The following is a 19,724-nucleotide window of genomic DNA, read 5'->3' as shown; positions in this document are numbered from 1 at the left end:
ATGTTCAGGGGGACCAAAGTTATGGTCCCTCAAATGGGTAGCCCCCATCTCAGGTTAGCTCCCATTGAAAACAATGGGGATGGGGGCATTCCATTTGGGCATCCATAACTTTGCTGCCCCTGAACCAAACATCGCCAAACTCGGGGGGTATCATCAGGGCAACCTCTGGATGATGGAAATCATGGTGCCGCTAACTTTAAAAATGCACTCCCTGCAGGCCGAAAAAATACCAAAAATACCGCCCCCCCCCAATACCTTGCATGCACATTTGTTCATATTTGGGCAGGACATAATTGGACAATTTTTGTCCTAATGTGCCCAAATTTGGCCAGATTCCAGCCAGATCTGCTATTTGTTTCATCTGAATCTCCAACCCTCAAAAGTGATGCTGTTTCAGGGCGGGGGAGAATCCACCCCCAAACAGCATCACTTTCAATTTTGTTTTAATCGGGGACCCCCGATTCTCCCTTTAAGGTAGATTTAAAAGAAGAATCTGAGCTCCCTAGTTTAAACACCATTGAAAGTGATGCTGTTTGGGGGTGGATTCCACTGGAGGTGTTTTGTAAGAGATGATGCTGACATTTGTTTGGTAAATGTTTTGCTGGGGGTGATTTGTGAGAGATTTACATGCTTAATACCCACGTGCACTGGCTTGGAGTTGTTTCTCAGGCTAACAACCTACCTCATAGGGTTGTTATGATTAGGAAATTAGGAAAAGAGTTGGTGGGGACAGAGCCATGTATGTTTTGATGAAGTGGGAGGGGTTTTGTGAGCTGGTACAAAAAAATCATTGTTTGGTCATGGTGGGGGAGGGTGGCTGCCCATACACTGGGTGGGGGGGGGGGCACCAAGCTCAGGTTTTGTCCCCGGGCGCCAGTTTGCCTAGGTACGCCCCTGATCAAATCCCAGAAGAAAAGGTTGCACCTTCTTGCCTGAGGTGGTTCCTTGGGAGTGTTAGACAGAGACAAGTTTAAATGATCCAATTAATTATTGGATCCTGAAAGTAAAAATGTGAACAGTCCAATGAGCTTCTGGATCCTGAGAGTAAAACTTCAAACAGTCCAATAGCAAAACAGGGTGACATCTTCCAACATTCAGTCCACACCCTGAGTCCATCCTTTGTTAGTCAAAAGGCCCTTTTAATGGTGAAGATGGGATTACCTGGGTGTTGGTCCAAACTGAATTCCAGGACTAACTTCCTTGGGCTTTAATATCAGCTGTTACAAGCTGCTGTTTTTTCCAACAGATACAGATATCTAAAATAACATTTCTAAACTTAAACATTAGAGGAAATCTTAAAGAACCTCCAATACAGTACAAGCTCATATACATATAAGAAAGAGTATCCTAAATTAACAGTAACAAAACCTTAAATCAATTGGAGAACCTAGCTAAATTATAATCCTAAACATTTGGCAAATAATAAATCCAACACTGAGGGGCTTACATTGCATCTTAAAAGGGACAAAGGCAAGAAGGAAACCATGTGAAACATCAGCACATTCATATATACACATTCTTTCTGGGCCTTATGGAGACTTTTGAACAACACTGGTCTCTTTGCTCTTATCCTTTGCCAGTGTAGTTCAGCAATAGGCTCAGGAAAATATTTTCCTATTTTCCTGGCGGTAACAGTTTCACAAAATGCAAATGTGTGGCAGATTAGAAATGGCTTCTTTGCATTTGATGCAACTTAATGGTAGTAGTAGCATTATTAGTCACAGTGTTTGTATAGTGCTTTTGCTGATAATCTCTGTGATCATTAGTCGTGAGATTTTTAAAAAGGAGTCCAGCGCAACCTTGAAGACTAATAACATTTGATCCAGTGTAAAGATTTGTGGCTGTAACATGGCTGGCCTAGGCAGGCCTGATCTCGTGAGATCTCAGAAGCTAAGCAGGGTTGGTCCTGGTTGGTGCTTGGGTGGGAGACCACTCAAAAAAGTTCCACAGTTGCTACACAAGGGCAAACCACTTCTGTTAGTCTCCAGCCTTGAAAACTATGGTGTTGCCCTAAGTCAGTGGTGCCTTTATGACACTTTCTACCACCAAGCTTTAGTAAATGAGAGCTCAGTCCATCAGTTACCAGAAATGGTTTGCCCAGGTTAACGTTATAATCCTCATGTTGTAGACGTGGGGTCTGTACATTTGTCACTTGCCCAAATGTGACATCATTTCCTTCTCAAATTCTACCTTCCCCAGGCACCACCCTCAAAATCTCCTGGCATTTCCCAAGGCAGTTCTGACAACTTTAGACATCTGATAAGGAGGGAGTCTGTGTGTATGTGGTAAGGCTGCCAAGGAAATTCAAGGGGGAAGACTCATAGCAGCCATCTTGGATCACACTTTTAACTATGACATCACCTTCTCCAAAGCAAGGCAGCTGTAAAACTGGAGCTCTTGCTTTGCTGGTAATCTCAGTTTCCTCTCATTTGCACATGCCCTTATGTGGAATTTGTTGCCAGTGGATGAAGTGACAATGACACACATAGATGGCTTTAAAAGGGATGAGAGAGTTTCGTGGAGGGGAGGTCTGCCAGTGGCCACCAGCCATGATGAGTAAAGAAAACTTCATTTTCAGAGGCAGCTCACCAGTGCCAGGAAGCATGGGGAAGGCCTTGACCTCTAAGCCCTGTTGTTGGCCCTCCAGAGGAACTGTTTGGATACTGTATGAAACAGGATGCGGGACTAGATAGACAACTGGTCTGAACCTTCAGGGCTCTTCTTATGTTTTTGCCACAGCCCGATTATTCAGAAGATCCGTAACGACTGTGCGGAACCATTCGCTGCATTTGAACAGTGCCTTAAAGAAAACCAGACCTCGGTGATGAACTGCGCTGAGCATGTACAACGGTTCCTGCACTGTGCTGACCAAGTGAAACTAGCTACGTGAGGTTGGTGCCAAGATGCAGATTTCTGTTAGTCTCTGTGTGACATATACGCAGCTATATGTACATATTGGTTTGGATCCAGCAACACGGAAACAAAGGGAAGTGCTGTGGCTCCACATATGTGGGCTCTTGGGTACCGCTTAATTACTCTTCCCTCCCTTTATATTGCAGTGCTCAGAAATGGCTTGCACAAGAACTTGTACAAGTAGTAATGCAAGCGGGGAAACAATAAGTTGGACTTGGTGCAGGCGGCTAGTACAGTATTCACAGTCATATTTCTTGCATTTCCTCTTGCGCACGAGCTCTAGTGAAGGCAGAAACTTTATGCTAGATCCACCCCACTTTACAAAGCTTAAAAGCAAGCTGTCCTCCATCTGGCCTGCTTCTAGCTGCGTTAAGGATACATCATGGAATATTCTCAAATATTCTAACTTCTGAGGTGGAAGGCTGCGTGACAGAATGCTGAGAAATCATTCAGCTTTTGAGGAAAGTAGTAGATCAGTTTGGCTAAGATGAACTCCTCTCACTTAAAGGTGGGAAGAAGCAGGCACTGCAAACGGAATGGGAATAGCATGGTTATAAGAGGCGGGGGCAGCGGAAGAGCAAGGATCCAAAGGGAGAGAGGAAGATCGAGGGCTCGTTAGTGAGGCGAACCTGTTCGAGTATTTGGATGGGTAGTAGAGATAAGGGGACTCGTGTAATTATAGTAGAAAGGGAATGAAGAATGCTGACATTCACAGAGTGGCCATGGCTCAGGGGTAGAGCTTTGCTAGGCGTGCCTAAGGGCTCAGGTTCCATCCCTGGTATCTCCAATTGAAGGACCAGCATAGGTGTCAAACTTGTGGCCCTCCAGATGTTATGGACTACAGTTCCCATCATTCCCTGCCAGTGGCATGCTGGCAGGGAATGATGGGAACTGTAGTCACAACATCTGGAGGGCTGCGAGTTTGACACCTGTTCAGTTGGTGATGTGAAAGATCCTGGAGTGCCGCTGCCAGTCTGAGTGCACAGTGTTGATGCTGAAGGACCAATTGTCTGATTCAGTATAAGGAAACTTCATGCCTCGTTAAAAGGAGCAGCAGTGGCGTAGTCGTTAAGAGCAGGTGCATTGTAATCTGGAAGAACCGGGTTTGATTCCCCGCTCTGCTGCTTGAGCTGTGGGGGCTTATCTGGGGAATTCAGATTAGCCTGTGCACTCCCAACACATGCCAGCTGGGTGACCTTAGGCTAGTCACAGCTTTTTGGGGCTCTCTCAGCCCCACCCACCTCACGGTGTTTGTTGTGAGGGGGGAAGGGCAGGGAGATTGTAAGCCCCTTTGAGTCTCCTACAGGAGAGAAAGGGGGGGATATCAATCCAAACTCCTCCTCCTCTTTTCTCCTCCTCCTCCTCCTCCTTCTTCTTCTGAAAGCAAATTTGGACTGCAGGGTTTTAGCGTAGTTAGAATTATACCGCTGCTTTTTGCACTTTCTCTCTTACTCTAGTGCTCTGGGGACTGGGATGGAGTCTGGAAGGATAACTGCAGTTGTTTTCAGAGAAGGGTGGGTGGGTGAGCAGCCGTCCTTATGAATCCATAGAGTTTGCTGTAGTTTTCTCCCACCAGAGTGAATAGGCAGATAAAGCAATGAGCTAGTCGAGAACAACTGGGTTTCATGGACTCTTAGGTGTTTCTGTGGCATTAATTTTGGGTAAACTCAGAACAGCTTGATTCGAGTTCAAGAGCCCCTTAGAAATCAACAAGATTTTGGGCACATCAGCTCTCAAGAAGTCAAAGCTACCTTGGTCAGATACTCAATATTTTTTGTGAAGTTGATAGATCTCCATTTCACCCAACTGCATGAGGTGCCTTTCATGGAGGCAGTTTCCGTGGGGAGCCTGGCTGATTTGCAGTATGAGAGTTAGATTTGAGTCCAGCAGCACCTGAGAGACCGACATGATTTTGGGGGTATGAACTTTCATGAGTCAAAGCTCCCTCCATGTGATACCCAGAGGTTTCTTAGGAGGCAATGAATTCTTGTTCCAAATGACCAGGCATATGACTGAAATGGGTGAAAGATCACGTTGGGTCTTTGTAGGCAGAGTTGAGTGTTCTTACCTCTCAGGACAGCAACCCAAGCATGACCAAATCAGCATCTGAAGTGAGGAAAGGAACACTGTAATGTAACTATTTGAACCGCACAAGGCTTTCTTTTCATCTCCCCCCCCCTGCTTTTCCCCCTATTGCAGTGTGAAATGGTGCTCTCCTTCAGTGACTGCCGTGTCGTGGAGCTCCCATAAGATCCAACCTGAAATGACAGTAGGAACATTGTAAATCCTCAAGATCCTGCAAACGTCATTTGCACCTGTCTGGGCACCGCTTGCCCAGTTGGGGCCATCCATGCCATCTTGACTTGACGTTTGTGCTTTTTTGACCAAAGCCTAGCCTCCTATTGATAAGTCACGTAAGCTGAACGGACATGACAGTGATATTTTGGCTTTATGTACTGGGCTAGACTTGGAGTCTGCTACATACATTTTTCCTGCACCTGGACTTCACCTACCCATGGTGCAGTCAATCACATCTGGAGATCAAAACAACCTTTCGTGGATCTTTTATCCTAACGGTGCTGCTTAGCAGGTGGAAATATCAGTAATAAAGTAATAATATTTATGGCAGTTTCAGTGTGATCCAGGCTGGGTTTTTCAAGAAAGATCTCTGGGCAGGAGTTCAAAGGAATCTACTGTCCCATTCACAGTGAAATTGGTGGATCGATGGCGTTTCAGCACAATTTTAAAATTGATACTTGTCTGTAGAGAGAAGCAAAGATACATATGAACCTGCCGTGAATATCTGCTGTGTAACCACTGGGGGGCATCATATGATCATGAAAGCATTCTTGCTGATTTCAAAGTCCAGAGAGGTAGCAGCATTTGTTGCTGAAGAATGAAAATGCAGGGTTTGCAGTATCTTAAAGACATAATAGATACCTTTTTCCTGGGCTAGAGTTGTTTCATCATATATAAAAAGTGTATCCTCAGTAGGCCGATAAGGGAGCTAGAAAGCTATGAAATGCTGGCCACAGATTGTAACATAGAATCATAGAGTTGGAAGAGACCACGAGGGCCATCAATGCCCTGTCATGCATCTCTGTGCAAAACATAAAAGTACACAAGTTGAGCACAGCAGGCATTCATATCCATTGTCACTGTTGATGGTAACAGTCACCATAGTTGTGTTGGCATTTTAACAGCTGTGTTGACTAAAGAAGGCATCACTGGGACAAATGCACACGTGAGCTTCACACATGTCCAGGGACTGGCGCCCATGTGGTGTGACCTCTGTGGCTTTCCCTTCCTGTGGTGCCACAGGATGATCCCCCACATTTGGCTCCTAGGGGAGAGGAGACAAACTGCACCCCTGAGCAGGATTTTGGGGGCCATTTTGTGCATGTGTCAATTTTGGGGACCATTTTGAACGACTGAGGAACCATTTGCTGCATTTGAACAGTGCATTTGAATGGGGTGGGGGGTGGTGCACAAAAGTTGCACTCTGCACCTGGAACTCTGTACATCACTTGGATCCACATCAGTATTTTTAAGCCTCCATTAATGCTACTACAAAGCAACACTTTAAAATTACCGCAGTGGAATTTATCAATAGGCTTATTTGGGTTTAAAATGGAGCTGACCTCTTTCTTCATCCTCACAAGTGTTAAGTTCTTTTGTATACTTGGGTAGAGCAGTGAACGGTTGCCATGCTTATGCTGCATCCTTCTGAGTTTTGGAAAGACTGTATGTCAGATTTCATGGTCTTTTAACCCTAGGGTTGACTTTGTAATCCTTCTATATCCATGTGTCTATATATCATCTCTGTCCTGGTGTATCTAATGAAAATATCTTCTGTCAAGGCCCACTTCACACATCGGATGAAGTGGGCTGCAGTCCATGAAAATGCATGCCACGATAAATGTACTTAAGGTGGCATCCTTTTTGTTTTGGGTGGCATCAAGTCTTGACCAACTTATGGCAACTATGTAGTGTTTTCAAGGCAAGAGACCTTTCGAGGTGATTTGCCATTGCCTGCCTCTATGTAGCCATCCTGGACTTCCTTGGGAGTCTCCCATCCAAGTACTAGCCAGGGTCAACTTTGCTTAGCTTCCATGATCTGTCGAAATCAGCCCAGCTTTGGCCAGCCAAGTCAAGTCAAGAGATGACCTGAGGTGGTTTGCCATTGCCTGCCTCTATGTAGCCATCCTGGACTTCCTTGGGAGTCTCCCATCCAAGTACTAGCCAGGGTCAACTTTGCTTAGCTTCCAATGGATCTGTCTAACGGCCCAGTTTCACAGCCTAAGCTCGTCAAGAGATGAATCTGGAGGTGGTTTGCCATTGCTCGCCTCCTTTCTATGTAGCCATCTCGACTCTCCCTAAAGTCTCCCATCCAAGTACTAGCCAGGGTCAACTTTGCTTATCTTCCAAGATCTGTCGAGATCAGTCTAGCTTTGGCCCTTCAAGTCAAGAGATGACCTGGGTTGTTTGCCATTGCCTGCCTCTATGTAGCCACCCCGGACTTCCTTGGGACTCTCCCATCCATGTGCTAACCAGAGTGTCAACTTTGCTTAGCTTCCAAGATCTGTTGAGATCAGCCCACCTTTGGCCATCCAAGTCAAGTCAAGAGATGACCTGAGGTGATTTGCCATTGCCTGTCTCTACATAGCCACCCTGGACTTCCTTGGGACGCTCCCAACCATGTACTAGCCAGGGTCAACCTTGCTTAGCTTCCAAGATCTGTCGAGATCAGTCTAACTTTGGCCATCCAAGTCAAGAGAGTTTGCCATTGCCTGGCATTGCATAGGAACCCTGGATTTCCTTGGTTGGGCTCCCACCCATGCAGGGCCAAGTCTGCTTAGCCTCCAAGGACTGATTAGATCAGGCTAGCTACATCAGGACCTTCCCTGTTCTTACTGATTATAGTTTTTGGCTTTGCAACAATCACAAGAATCCACATTCCCATTTTAATTAATTCTCTGCATGGGTTAGAATCTCTGTGGTACCCATACATTTCCCAGAAGGAGAGGGAATAACCTGCTCTAACCAGACCGAGTGGTTTTTGACAAGTATGGGCTTGTTCTTATCGATCTGTCCAGGGATGGGAGTTCCCCCCTCAACTGTGGCTGTGGGGAGACTGAGTGTTCCCTGGGAACAGCGGGACAGAAGGACAAGAACATACAACAGCAATGGTCAGGGGGGTGTCAGCCCTCCCTTGTGAGGGGACTTGAGTGGGAGATGGGAGGAGGTGCCTCTGACTTGCCTTCGCTTCAAAGAGTCCTGGGTGGAAACATTTTGCAACTTACTCCAAACAGGGCTGTGGAAGGAAGAGGGGTCCACAAACCCCTTCCCCACATACTCTGAAGCCACATGAGTAGACTGCATTCATACACACAAGTAACGTGGACTTAACAGGACTGTGGTCCTTCAAACAGCAGGTGGACATAATTCCCAGAACTGAATGTTTCTTCACACAAAGAAAAATTCCTTCCACACCGAAAATTAGATTGAGAGAAAAACCAACAGCTCTTCTCCTTGACATCTGTTCCCTGCCTGGAATTTCATCAGGGGAGCCCCCACCTTCCGTCTGAAGTGGGACCCTCCTACCAGTGAAAAGATTTAAAAGATTTTCAGAGCAAAGCGACCCATCCAACTACCTTGTTGCGGGGTAGAAAGGGACTGCTGACTGATTTCTCGTCTACAAAGTGCTCAGTGGGTCACGCCAGGGAAATGCACTTGCTTTAAAAGGGGAATGGATGAGAATTCAATGCTTGGGGCCTAATTGCATTGCCATTTCTGGAGGGATGTCCGCTTTAGGGGAAGAGTGTGTTCTGCAGTTCTGCACTGACCAGGCATTTGCAGTTTCTGATTTGGGTAAGGACGCTGAAGAGAGAGGGCTGAGACACCCCCCCCCCCCAAATTTTCTCAACTTGAAATGGTTTGGGGAGTGGTCATTTGGGAGGGACCATGGTTGAGTAGTAGAGTATCTACTTGTGGCTCATTCCCCGATCCCTTTTTGGACTGTGTCATTTACTCTGATCCAGTCAGCCTGCCCTTCGTTTTTGTTCACCTCTGTTTCCTCCTATTTGCAGAGCATAACTCTCTTGTCCTCCTCCCTCCACCAAAGAAGCAAAAGCTAATTAATTAAATGCCTTAAGTCGGCAGTGTTCCCCGGCTGCAGTGCCAAGGACCATTAGGTTTCTGTTTATCCCTCTCCCTTTCAGCTTCGACTCCCCCCAATCCTGGAGCGAGACACAGAGTGTTGCTCCCGGCCTTTGCTGTGTTGGCCAGCCTCTCCTTCCAAGCGGAACTTGTGTGCCCAGGCGGCACAGATTAGAACCAGCAAAGTGCCAAGGCCGCCTTTAATTCCTCATCCAGAAAAATGCCCTAATTTTACTCACGGCTGAGAATAGCCATTAATCAGCCCCGCCACCTTTGGTCTCGTTGGAGGAGGAGCCGGGGGAAACCACATTCCGTTCACGCACATTCTTTGGGTTTGATTGGCTTAGGCCCAACCGAAAGCTAGACATGGCTCACAGGTAAGGCTGCCAACTCTTGGTTGGGAAATTCCTGGAGACCTGAGAGGGGGACTGAGGAGGGCAGGGTTTGGAGGGGGACCTCAGCGAAGTAGAAGGCTGTAGAACCCACCCGCCAAAGCGGCCACTTTCTCTAGTGGAACTAGTCTGGAGATCAGTTGTGATTCTAGGAGATTTCCAGGCCCCACCTAGAGGTTGGCAACTGAATGCAGGGGCAGGAGAAGAGGGTGAATAAACAGGGCCAAGCAAGGAATCCAAGCCAAGAGTTTACAGGGCCTTTTTAAGCACAGAAGTGATAATTTGCAGGATGATTGACATACTTTCCAGTCCAAGAATCTTCTTAGACTAGTGGAAGAACAAGTGTATGCCCTTTTGTTCCTAATGTGAAATGGGAGGCAGGTATTCTGAGAATACCTCATAAGCGCTCCCATGGGAACATCTCTGGCACTCTTTCCCCTAAATACATAGCACATGAGGGGGGTATTCGCTTGGGTGAAACCCTTTCTGATTCAGATTCTTCTGCCTTGCAAAATTTGGGCATGATCCAGCCAAACTGATTCTATGATGGCAGCTGAATAAAATCCCCCCTCCCCCTCTAAAAATAATGAGATTTGGGAGGGCTGAAACTTTGGCTGAACTGTGTGCTCACAGCATCTTTCCCCCTTCTTTCCAAACCTTTCAATTGGTATTGCAGGTGTCTCAGAGTTTACCTGAATGAGTAGTGCCTGATGGTACAGGCCTTGGAAATATAAGCTTCCTCAGCCCTGGGCTTCCATGGACTTTGAAGGGTGGAATTCTGTGGTAGCTGACTCATTTTATCCTTTGGAACACTTCTTCCCTCTTAATCCCCTTTTCAGAGACAATGCCCTGACAGCAGCTGTGTGCAGGGAGTGGGGATATCCTTGAAGGGCAAGTTATATTTTTTCTACCATTTAAAGATAATCTGTAGGGGAGATGCATATGCTAGCTGTAGCGGGTATAAGTGTGAAAAGACAAAGCCCAAAGGCCCTTTATGTACATAACACTTACCAGGCAGTTGAGAAATGGCTGCTTCGCAATCTTTGCTCCAAAGTGGATTTTTTATGTGTGCACTATCCTCCATGCACCTCATCCCCTGCATATTTTTGTTTATGTTTGGTTAACCTCCCTAAAGTGTTTGTATCCAGACTGATCTGCCATCTCTCCCCCACTCCATCTTCTTTCTAGTCACCATGCATTTTAGGAGATTGCCTGCTTTTTTCTTCTTCTTTGTTTTGGGGCCATTGCTAGTTTTTAGACACCCCTGCAGACCCCCTGTGACATTTTCCAATCATTGGGGTGTGTGTGTGTGTCTCCATGTGTGAAACCATACTGCAAAGTGATCTCCCTATGAAGGGAGAAGGAAAATCACCCTTAAAGAGCTTTCAGAAACTGTGGGGATTCTCTGATTTGAGAGTGGGGTGTATGCTGACGAGGGGAAAATGCGCGCATAACCAGGAATAAAACCTGATAGGGATGTATGCTCAAAGTGAAGGAGACCCTTGGTGCATAAATGGCCAAAGGCAACAAAAGGGCAGGAAGCTGCTGTTGGAGTTGCCCTGCAGAGGACTGCACTTAACTGGGTGAAGTGATAAGAGCAAGAGAACTTCTGAATGCCATTTCTCCCTGCCCAAATCACAGAGCAGCAGAGATGGGGGTGTATCTGATTGCCACTCACGGTGTAGTCAAATAATCCATGATGCTCACACCATCACGTTCCCCATAGCCCTCATGACCACTGTGGTATCGGACAGAGTTTCACCCCCTACATGGCTTTGTTCTCAGAACGGTTGAAAATGAAGCTGGTCCACCTGAAGTACACGTGGTTTTCGATTTTTCTGTTTTAATTTCTGAATGCACATGCAAAGACATCAGCACGACACAATACGAGATCACGACCGGCATGAAAAGGAAAGGTTACAGCAGGCCTGATCTGATCTGGAGGGCACTGATTGGGGAGCGAGGGCTTTGACAGAAATAGTCCTTTAAACTTACCCCAATCTAGTGCAAACGTTCCTGGGGGAGGAACCACACACACTCCAGGGGAGGGGCACAAGACTTGGAAATTCTGCGTTGGAAGACCCATTCACGCTTTTCTTCCCGCCCCCCACCCCCAGGGGCTGGAGTCCATGACAGCCTTCATTCTTTGAGCCAGTCTAGACTACATCTAACTTATGGTCACCACGGGGACCTGCAGCTGCAAGTTCCTCATGGAAACTCAATTCCAACATGCTGCAGGGACCCAAGTCTGATTAGGATGACTACATAGGAGGATGAGAGGTCTCCCTCTGCCCTCAGTTCTCCTCATTTGAACCATCCCATGGTATTTAGAAGAAGAAGAGTTTGGGTTTATACCCCACTGTTCAGTCCTGTAAGGAGACTCAAGGTGGCTTACAAATTCCTTTCCCTTCCCCTCCTCACAACAGACACCCTGTGAGGTAGGTGGGGCTGACAGAGCTTCAGAGAACTGTGACTAGCCCAAGGTCCAAGCCTAGCCCAGCAGGAATGTAGGAGGGCGGAAACACATCTGGTTCACCAGATCTGGTTCACCAGATAAGATTCAGGTGGAGGAGTGGGGAATCAAACCCGGTTCTCCAGATTAGAATCCGCCTGCTCTTAACCACTACACCACGCTGACTCTCAGTGCACATTCTGGTCCCTGATGGGACCATTTCAGTTCAGAAAAATGGAATGGGGAGAGGATGAAACTCCTCCTTCTCCTTTCGCCAGTTCCAATTCCTATCAGGCCCCTTGAGCTTGTTAGAATTGAGTTCCTCCAAGGAACCTACAGAATGTGAATCCCTGCGGGGGCCATGACTTAAACATAATGTCTACACTACAGGGTCTCATGAAATGAGATGTGAAATGCCAGTCACTTTGAGGGATTCTCCCACCTGACTTGCATTTCACTTCTGATTCAGAGTCACCTTTCCAAATAGTTTGGGGAAGGGGACAAATCAGCTGTAGAGCACAGAACAGCAGAAGGGGCGTCTGTATTCCTGCCCTTCTATCCATGCAGCTTTCAATAGGGGGAAAATGGCTGGAGGAGTTGTCAGTTCCTCAGCAGATTAAACTTGTCTGTCTACCTGTCCTGGGCAGACACATGGAACTAGCAGTGAGACAAACACCCCCAGGCCAACTTGTGTTTCCTGTCTCCTGTAATGAGACCGCTGTTTGGCTCTATAAGAGAGTCTTTGTCTTCACTTACAGCTGTTTGCTGCTCCTTGGCTTTTCTGTTTAAATGGGGTGGGGCATAATGGGGTGCCAGACTGCAATTTTAAAGCACATTCGCTTCAATCCCAAACCAGAAGTACTGAATTGGGGACTACCAACAGGGACCTATGGCTGAACTGGTTGGCCAGTCCAGGGTGCACTTACTGGAAAACATCTCTTCCGAAGAGACATTTTACATGTAAAGTCTTTTCCGCTTGACCATCAAAACCAAAGGTCTTCAGCCCATGAGCAGGAACCTCAGGTGGGCCTCAAACCTCTACTTTTTTTCTTTTGCTGCACTTTGATAAGATCAGCTGCAAAGGTACATGTGCAGAGAATCAGTCCCTCACTTTTCATGAATGCTGGCAGAAGCAACAGAATAGTGAGGACAGGTTCCTCAACAGAAGATTCGTCTATGTCTCTGACTCTTGGTCTGAATTTCATTATGGTAACCTCCTTCCTTGACTGTCTTGCTTTGCTACCTGCTGTTCCTGCCCTTGATACCAATTATGTCATAACTCTGGCTCCTCTTTCCTTATGTGACTGATGTCTCATGACTTTCTGAATCTCAGCTGTGGGAGGAAGGGTTTAAAAGTAGGTCCCAGATCTGGAAAGCTAGAAGACCACTGATGCAGACTGATACCCTGTGTACAGGTTGAAACTAAACAGCTTGGGGAAGAGATGACTCTTTTGTTTGGTACTCCACCCCTCTTGCGTTTGGTACTCCAAAAGAATTAGGAACTGGCTAGAACCAGAAGAAGAAGAGTTGGATTTATACTCCCCATTTCTCTCCTGCAAGAAGACTTAGAGGGGCTTACAATCTCCTTGTCCTTTCCCCCTCACAACAAACACCCTGTGAGGTAGGTGGGGCTGAGAGAGCTCAGAAGAACTGTGACTAACCCAAGGCCACCCAGCTGGCATGTGTTGGAGCATACAGGCTAATCTGAATTCCCACAGCTCAGGCGGCAGAGCGGGGAATCAAACCCAGTTCCTCCAGATTAGAGTACACCATCTCTTAACCACTATGCCACTGCTGTTCTCTCCCCACACACTCAATCTAAGAATCACAGATGATCCACATGGCTTCCAGGCAATGGGCCTCTCTGAAGACCATTCAAACATGCCTGCTTTGTAAGAGAGAACTCTCCCAATGTAAATCTTTTTATTGTTCAGTCCCCTCCCACCCCCAACCTATCACACTGCATTTAAACCAGGGTTTAAGATGATTTATATTTGAGGGAGAATACTTTCTCCCTCTAGGTTTTCCAAAGATCCCCCAGCCTCCACACAAAAGCATCTACCAACACTTAATGATTGTTCTTTCCCACTTTTGAAACCCTTGATTTAAAGGTGAATATAGGTTGTGTACAACTAGTTTCCTTAAACAGAGCAATGTCTGTGTTGACCAGTCTGGAAGTGGGAAGTCCAATTTTATAAAGATGCTCCTGTAAGAAAGTGTTGCTAGATAACTGGCTGCTTGTTGGCAGATTGCAAATATCTGCTTGGCCCTGGTGTGGGGTGGTGGTGGCCTGTCCACCACCAAAAGGGGTTTCTTCGCTCAATTACGGAGTGTAACGGGCTGCCATAGATGGATCCCAATGATCTTTGTGAGTTCTGTATTGTTGCCGTGCTCTTGACTTATGATCCCATGTAGGAGAGACTACCAAGTCTGCTTTGGCCAGTGAAGCCATATTGTGGGGTCCTAGAAGACTTTGGGGTCCACATGGCAGGAGGTCTCCAGAAAATGGCCATTGAAACATAGCAGGGGCAGATAATAAGTCCAATAGAAGGCATTGAGAAGGCTGAAGGGATAAGTTTCAACCATTTTCACAGGGAAAGGGTGTCAAACTAAATGTGGAAAAACCGGCTGGGTTCTCCATTGCCGGGCATGGTCTTCAAGAATTCCCTTTAAGCAAAGGCAGAATTCCTAAATTCCCTCTGAGCGAGAAAGCAAGCTCATTCTCATCTAATTGTGGAAATTCAGTTTTATGGCGGACTGGTGTGTTGGCATCATTCTCAGCGTTATGGAAGCTTTGTTGGCAACAGAGATAAAAAAAGGAGGGCCTGTGACAGCTATTGAACATCCAGACTGAATGGAAGCTTATAAAAGACAACACTGAGTAGAATAAAGCTGGCTGAAGATCATTGCCAGTCCTTCAATCTAGGGGTACATATACATTGAAGCCTTATTTATATTCATTTATTTACAACATTTTAACCCACCTTTTTCTAAAAGACTCAAGGCAGCCTTCTCCCTAATGAACCTTGGGAACTGTAGTTCTGGGTGGAGGGGATGGATCATTAGCCAGTGTTCAGCTACTTTGGCCAGACTACTTCTCCCAGAATTCATAGGATTAGGGGCCAGAGAGGCCGCAACAATGAAACTAGTATAAAACCAGTGTAGATGAGATAAGACGTTCCTTGGTGTCAGAGTTCTGTGTTCCTTGTTTTCCTGAAAGTCAGCAGGTTCACCTGATGTCCACCAGAGGTCTTAATTCTGCTAACACTAAAGAAAATTAACAAGAAATGGCCGGCTAACCTCATTAAAAAGTACGGTAGTGCTGGAGACTTGGCCCTTGCCAAGGGCTCCAACAAGACCTTCTGGTTTTTTACCTCTCCTGATGTGTCAACCTAGCTTGAATGCCCTACAATTTCAACACCAAACACACTGCTATAATTACAGCAACATAATTGTGAAATTGTCCACCCATAGGACATGGGGTTGCAGGAGGGGAAAGGCAGTTTAGCAAAGTCCTCTGAAGACTCAGTGGTTAGTACCCAAGAAGTAGTGCTCAGGTACCGGTCAATTAAACATGCCTTATTTGCTCTGCCAGATCCAAAGAGTTCTTCCGGATCAGTCTGAATCCTTCATGCAATTCCCCATTCAAGCCCAGAGTGGCATGTATCAGGTAGAAGGGCCAGGGACATCCCCATGGTCAGGAGGTGAAGTAAGAGCTCTGCATGGAGTAGAGCCGGTCAATGGGGTTCCCCACTCGGGTCTGCAGTAGATTGGCTTCTGCCGCTGACAGCAGGCAGTCCCCCAAATGGCCAATGGTGTCGCTGTCCATGTCATGGAAGACGCCTTCTGAATCTAGGAAGGAGAGAATAAGCAATGGAATAAACAGGAATCCCCACACTTTTTGAGCCAGCAGGCACCCTTTAGAATACTGACACAGCGTCGTGGGTCACAAAATGGCTGCCAAAATGGCTCCTCATGCTGAGGTGGCAGCTACTGCCACAGCAACAGTTTTAAAAATCTGCACAGCCAATCAAATCTACAGCAGTTTGTCAGAATCCTTGCTGGGCAAATGTCCACCCATTTCCTAAAAACATTTGGTAGGCACCATCTTGGGGACTCCTGACTTAAAGAAACAGAGGGCTTGAAGGAGTTGGGCTCACCATAGGGATGAAGATGATCTCCTGGCAACTGGGGTGGTGTGAGTCCTTGCCGGTACAAGTCTGTGCTGTAACTGTTCTGGTCCAGGGGAAGCAGCTGTTGCTGGGCGATCCTGGAATACGGAACCATGAGCCCGTCCATGCCATGCACGCTAGTGCCATCTATTGAGCAATCCATGAAGTCCAGGCAGGATCAAGGAAGGAAGGGAGGAAATCACATCAACAAGAGACACTTGCAAAAAAATAACTATATGCAACTGGTCTTCTGCTTTCCAAGTCGTCTTTGCTTTCCTAATTGTTGGCAATCTCATCTTCTCCAATTCTGTCAACCTTTAAGCTATAAAGCCAAGAGGGAAAGGTAGACTTTCCAAAACGCAGTTTATTGTCATAGTAATAGATTGTGTGACTTTATATGCATGTGATCAAGTCAAAGCTGACTCATGGAGATTCCATAGGGTTTTCAAGGCAAGAGATGCTTGGAGGTAGTTTGCCATTGCCTGTCTCCACATGGGCTGAGAGAATTCTGGGAGAACTGTGATTGGCCCAAGATCACCCAGAGTAGAGGAGTGGGGAATCGAACCCAGTTCTCCAGATTAGAGTCCATGGCTCATGCTGGCTCTCTAGTAATAGATTAATCATTGCTATTCTAGATCTGTGGAACAAACCATTGGAAAGGCAGTATACAGGCCTCAGCCTTCATGCTTTATTTGTTCTTAAGCAAGTTTCTCTCATCCAAATACTAACCAAAGCCAACTCTGCTTAGCTTCTTAGATCTGATGGGATCAGGCTAGCCTGGGCCATTCAGGTCAGGGAAGATACAACACAGGTAGTTTGCCATTGCCTGCCTCTGCATAGCAACCCCGACAAACTCTCATCCAAGTATTAACCAGGGCTAACCCTTCTTAGCTACCAATACCTGACCAGATTGGCAATCCAGGCAATCTTTAGTACAAAGGGGAAGTCACAGGTATTGAAACAGAGATTCAATACCTGCTTGGTTCCCCCACCCCTTTAAGAAGTTGCTTTTCACAAGGTAAAATGTCCAAATGTGGCATCCCTTCACAGTGGCACTCTGAAGTGGTACAGTCCACATTAGGAGCGCTTTTTGCTGCAGGTGTAGATCAGCTCAAAACGGTCCCCAGGAATCGAGAATTGTCATCAACCAGGAGTAAAATGCCCTGCCCTTTTAATAGACCCTTCACAGGATGCTACATGCCTGCATTTCTGTGCCATCAAAAGCTGCCACTGACCACTTCCGTGCATGAAACTTCTGTTAAAGGAGCAATATATGGATATATATTTTTTCCCAGCAATACTACCTGAATACCAAACTTCAGCCTCTGTCCAGGTATGTATGTATGTATGTATGTATGTATGTATGTATGTATGTATGTATGTATGTAAAATACTGATTAGCCTCCTTTGTATTTTATAGGCACCCTGAGCTTAAGAGCCCTGGGCTAGCATGACCTCATCAGTTCTTAAAAGCTTCGCAAGGTTGACTCTGGTTAGCATTTGGATAGGAGACCTCCAAGGAATACCAAGGTCACGAGGTAGATGCAGGCAATGACAGACCACCGCTAAACATCTCTTACTTTGAAAACCCCACCAGGGGTTGCTATAGGTCAGATGTGACTATGGTCAAAAAAAGATAAAACCCTTATAGGAACTCAACCTCTGCTGTAGCTTCCAGTTTCACTTCTTTCTCTCCTTGCGTTTAAAAACTGCCTCATAGGCAGAAATCCGACAGGTGGAGACCTCCCATTACTGCGCAGGTGGAGCTCTCCCCTCACTCCACATTAGGGAATTCCAACAGGTGGAGATCTCCCCTCATTCCACATTAGGGAACTCCAACGAGATCCAACAGGTGGAGATCTCCCCTCACTCCATGTTAAGGAAAACCTTACTGTCTCACAAAAGGCACTAAAGCACTGCTAGAAACAAAACAGAATGAGCCAGATGCTCTCCATTGCTCCGGCCTGGCTTCCACCTGTCCTTACCTTCACTGTCCTCGTTGCTCTGCCTACTGCTCCGGCCGTTCCCCCTGCCTGTTCCCAGGCGGGTGTTTCCCAGCTGTTCCTGCTCTTGTTGCTGCTGCTGCTGCTGTTGCTGCCTGCGGGCAATCTTCTTCATCTGCAAGGAGGAGTACGGATGCTCCTGGGCAGGGGTGCAACAAGAGGGGGAAGGGAGGACAGGATGCCCCTCCTAAATTGTGGCGAGGGAGGGACTGCCCCCTTCCAAAGCAAGTGCTCTCTGACCTCCATTGCTGAGTAGTGTTAACGTCTGGGCCATGCCTCTATTTCACAGGTGTCAAACTCGCGGCCCTCCAGATGTTATGGACTACAGTTCCCATCATCCCCTGCCAGTCTATTTGATACAGTTATGTACTGCCTTTAATGTCAAGGCAGCTTCCCATTCAACATACAGTCGAGTGGGAGTAGCCAACCTTTTTGAGCCTGCGGGCTCCTTTGGCATTCTGAGATAGGGTGGTGGGTACAACCACAAAATGGCTTCTGGGGGAGGCGGAGCCATACATATGCCAGGAGGAAATCCAAGGGCAGGGGTGAAGAAGGGTAATTTAAAAAATAGTCCAGGAAAGAGGAGAGAACAAAACTAATACAGGTAGCAACTGCCACTGAAACAACATTACTTTAATGCACAGCCAATCGGAGCTCCAACGGCCTACCAGAAGCTGTGCTGGGCAACAGCCCCACCTGGTTCCACCCACTTTCTGAAAACACTGGGGTGGCACCAAATTGAGGGGTTGGTGGGTGCCGTGGTGCCCATGGGCAGGGGTCTATGTTGGGGACCCCTGCAGTAGAATATATATACAAGAACTAGTAAAAGGGATGGGAAGGGAAGATAAAAACTGTGTGTTTTGAAGACTTTCACAGACAGAATCAACTGGGTGTTGTGGGTTTTCCAGGCTGTGTAGCTATGGTCTAGTAGACTTTGCTTCTAAAATTTCACTTGCGTCTATGGCTGGCAGCTCAGGACTGGCTTTTTACTGTGAGAAAATGGTGGAGAAGGAAAGGGTTAATGTTTCCACCTGCTCCCTGACAAAGCTATCCTAGAGGCTGCATTTGCAAAAAAAAACAAAAAGGGGGGGGACCTTTTAAATAAAAAATCACAAGATATATTTGAGTGCTCAAATAACTTTTAAAACTGTTACATAATAACCAGATGATATAGCCACAACTGGCAGGGGCATACCGCCCAGGGGGATACATGGGGTCAAATGTCCACGGGCTATGGATCTTACCTGTAGGGTGTGTGTGTGTGTAAATAAATTGTTCCTGATTAAGCAAAGGGTGTCTCTGTGTGTGCTGTTGTATGTATATCAATTAGATCCATGCTGGTAGCCAGGAAAATATTTGTGTCATGAACAGGCCTGTGGATTTGGACAACAGGGCCTAGTTGGGTTAAGGGATATAAAATCCTACCAGTCAGTGATTTCTCCCTGAACTGCCTCAAGGATTTATTGTTATGTAGATACAAAGCTCTGTAACAGTCACTCACCTTGGCCCTTTGATTCTGGAACCAGACCTGTACCACCCGGACGGTCAATCCGGTTTCAGCCGCTAAGGTCTCCCTCACCTGCCGAGAGTGGAGAGCAGAAAGGGCAGGTTATAAAACTGGAAACAATTAGAT

The 19,724-nt window shown here is 46.6% G+C and overlaps 2 protein-coding genes across 3 annotated transcripts in view; one reads left to right on the top strand and one right to left on the bottom strand.

Moving 5' to 3' along the window:
- The first annotated feature begins 1,848 nt into the window (after nucleotides 1-1,848).
- On the top strand, nucleotides 1,849-5,541 carry CHCHD5 (coiled-coil-helix-coiled-coil-helix domain containing 5). The gene is made up of 3 exons (XM_048487513.1): nucleotides 1,849-1,875; nucleotides 2,690-2,891; nucleotides 5,113-5,541. Exons 1-2 carry the CDS (start codon nucleotides 1,849-1,851, stop codon nucleotides 2,888-2,890), a joined length of 228 nt encoding a protein of 75 aa, XP_048343470.1. The 3' UTR covers nucleotide 2,891; nucleotides 5,113-5,541.
- A 9,257-nt stretch (nucleotides 5,542-14,798) lies between these two features.
- LOC125430329 (LIM homeobox transcription factor 1-alpha-like) overlaps nucleotides 14,799-19,724 on the bottom strand; it is a 95,005-nt gene continuing 90,079 nt past the window's right edge. For both annotated transcript variants that reach the window (XM_048492263.1, XM_048492264.1), the window contains exons 4-7: nucleotides 19,593-19,670; nucleotides 18,074-18,230; nucleotides 16,077-16,235; nucleotides 14,799-15,768 (exon numbers count right to left, since the gene is read on the bottom strand). In XM_048492263.1, the coding sequence (XP_048348220.1) occupies nucleotides 15,614-15,768; nucleotides 16,077-16,235; nucleotides 18,074-18,230; nucleotides 19,593-19,670 (549 nt within the window). In that variant the 3' untranslated portion in view covers nucleotides 14,799-15,613. The remainder of the gene's footprint in view (nucleotides 15,769-16,076; nucleotides 16,236-18,073; nucleotides 18,231-19,592; nucleotides 19,671-19,724) is intronic.

This window comes from Sphaerodactylus townsendi, linkage group LG03 (genome assembly GCF_021028975.2).
Source record: "Sphaerodactylus townsendi isolate TG3544 linkage group LG03, MPM_Stown_v2.3, whole genome shotgun sequence".
Taxonomy (NCBI): Eukaryota; Metazoa; Chordata; class Lepidosauria; order Squamata; family Sphaerodactylidae; genus Sphaerodactylus; species Sphaerodactylus townsendi.
Note: the sequence above shows the minus strand (reverse complement) of the source record. Positions and strands in the feature narration are given on the sequence as shown.

What these genes read in the sequence shown, in the direction of transcription:
- CHCHD5 (XM_048487513.1), top strand. Translation starts at nt 1,849, where the DNA reads ATGGCTGGCCTAGGCAGGCCTGATCTC. An exon ending in GCCTAGGCAGGCCTGATCTC is followed by an intron (nt 1,876 to 2,689) that starts GTGAGATCTCAG and finishes ATGCGGGACTAG; the next exon opens with ATAGACAACTGGTCTGAACC.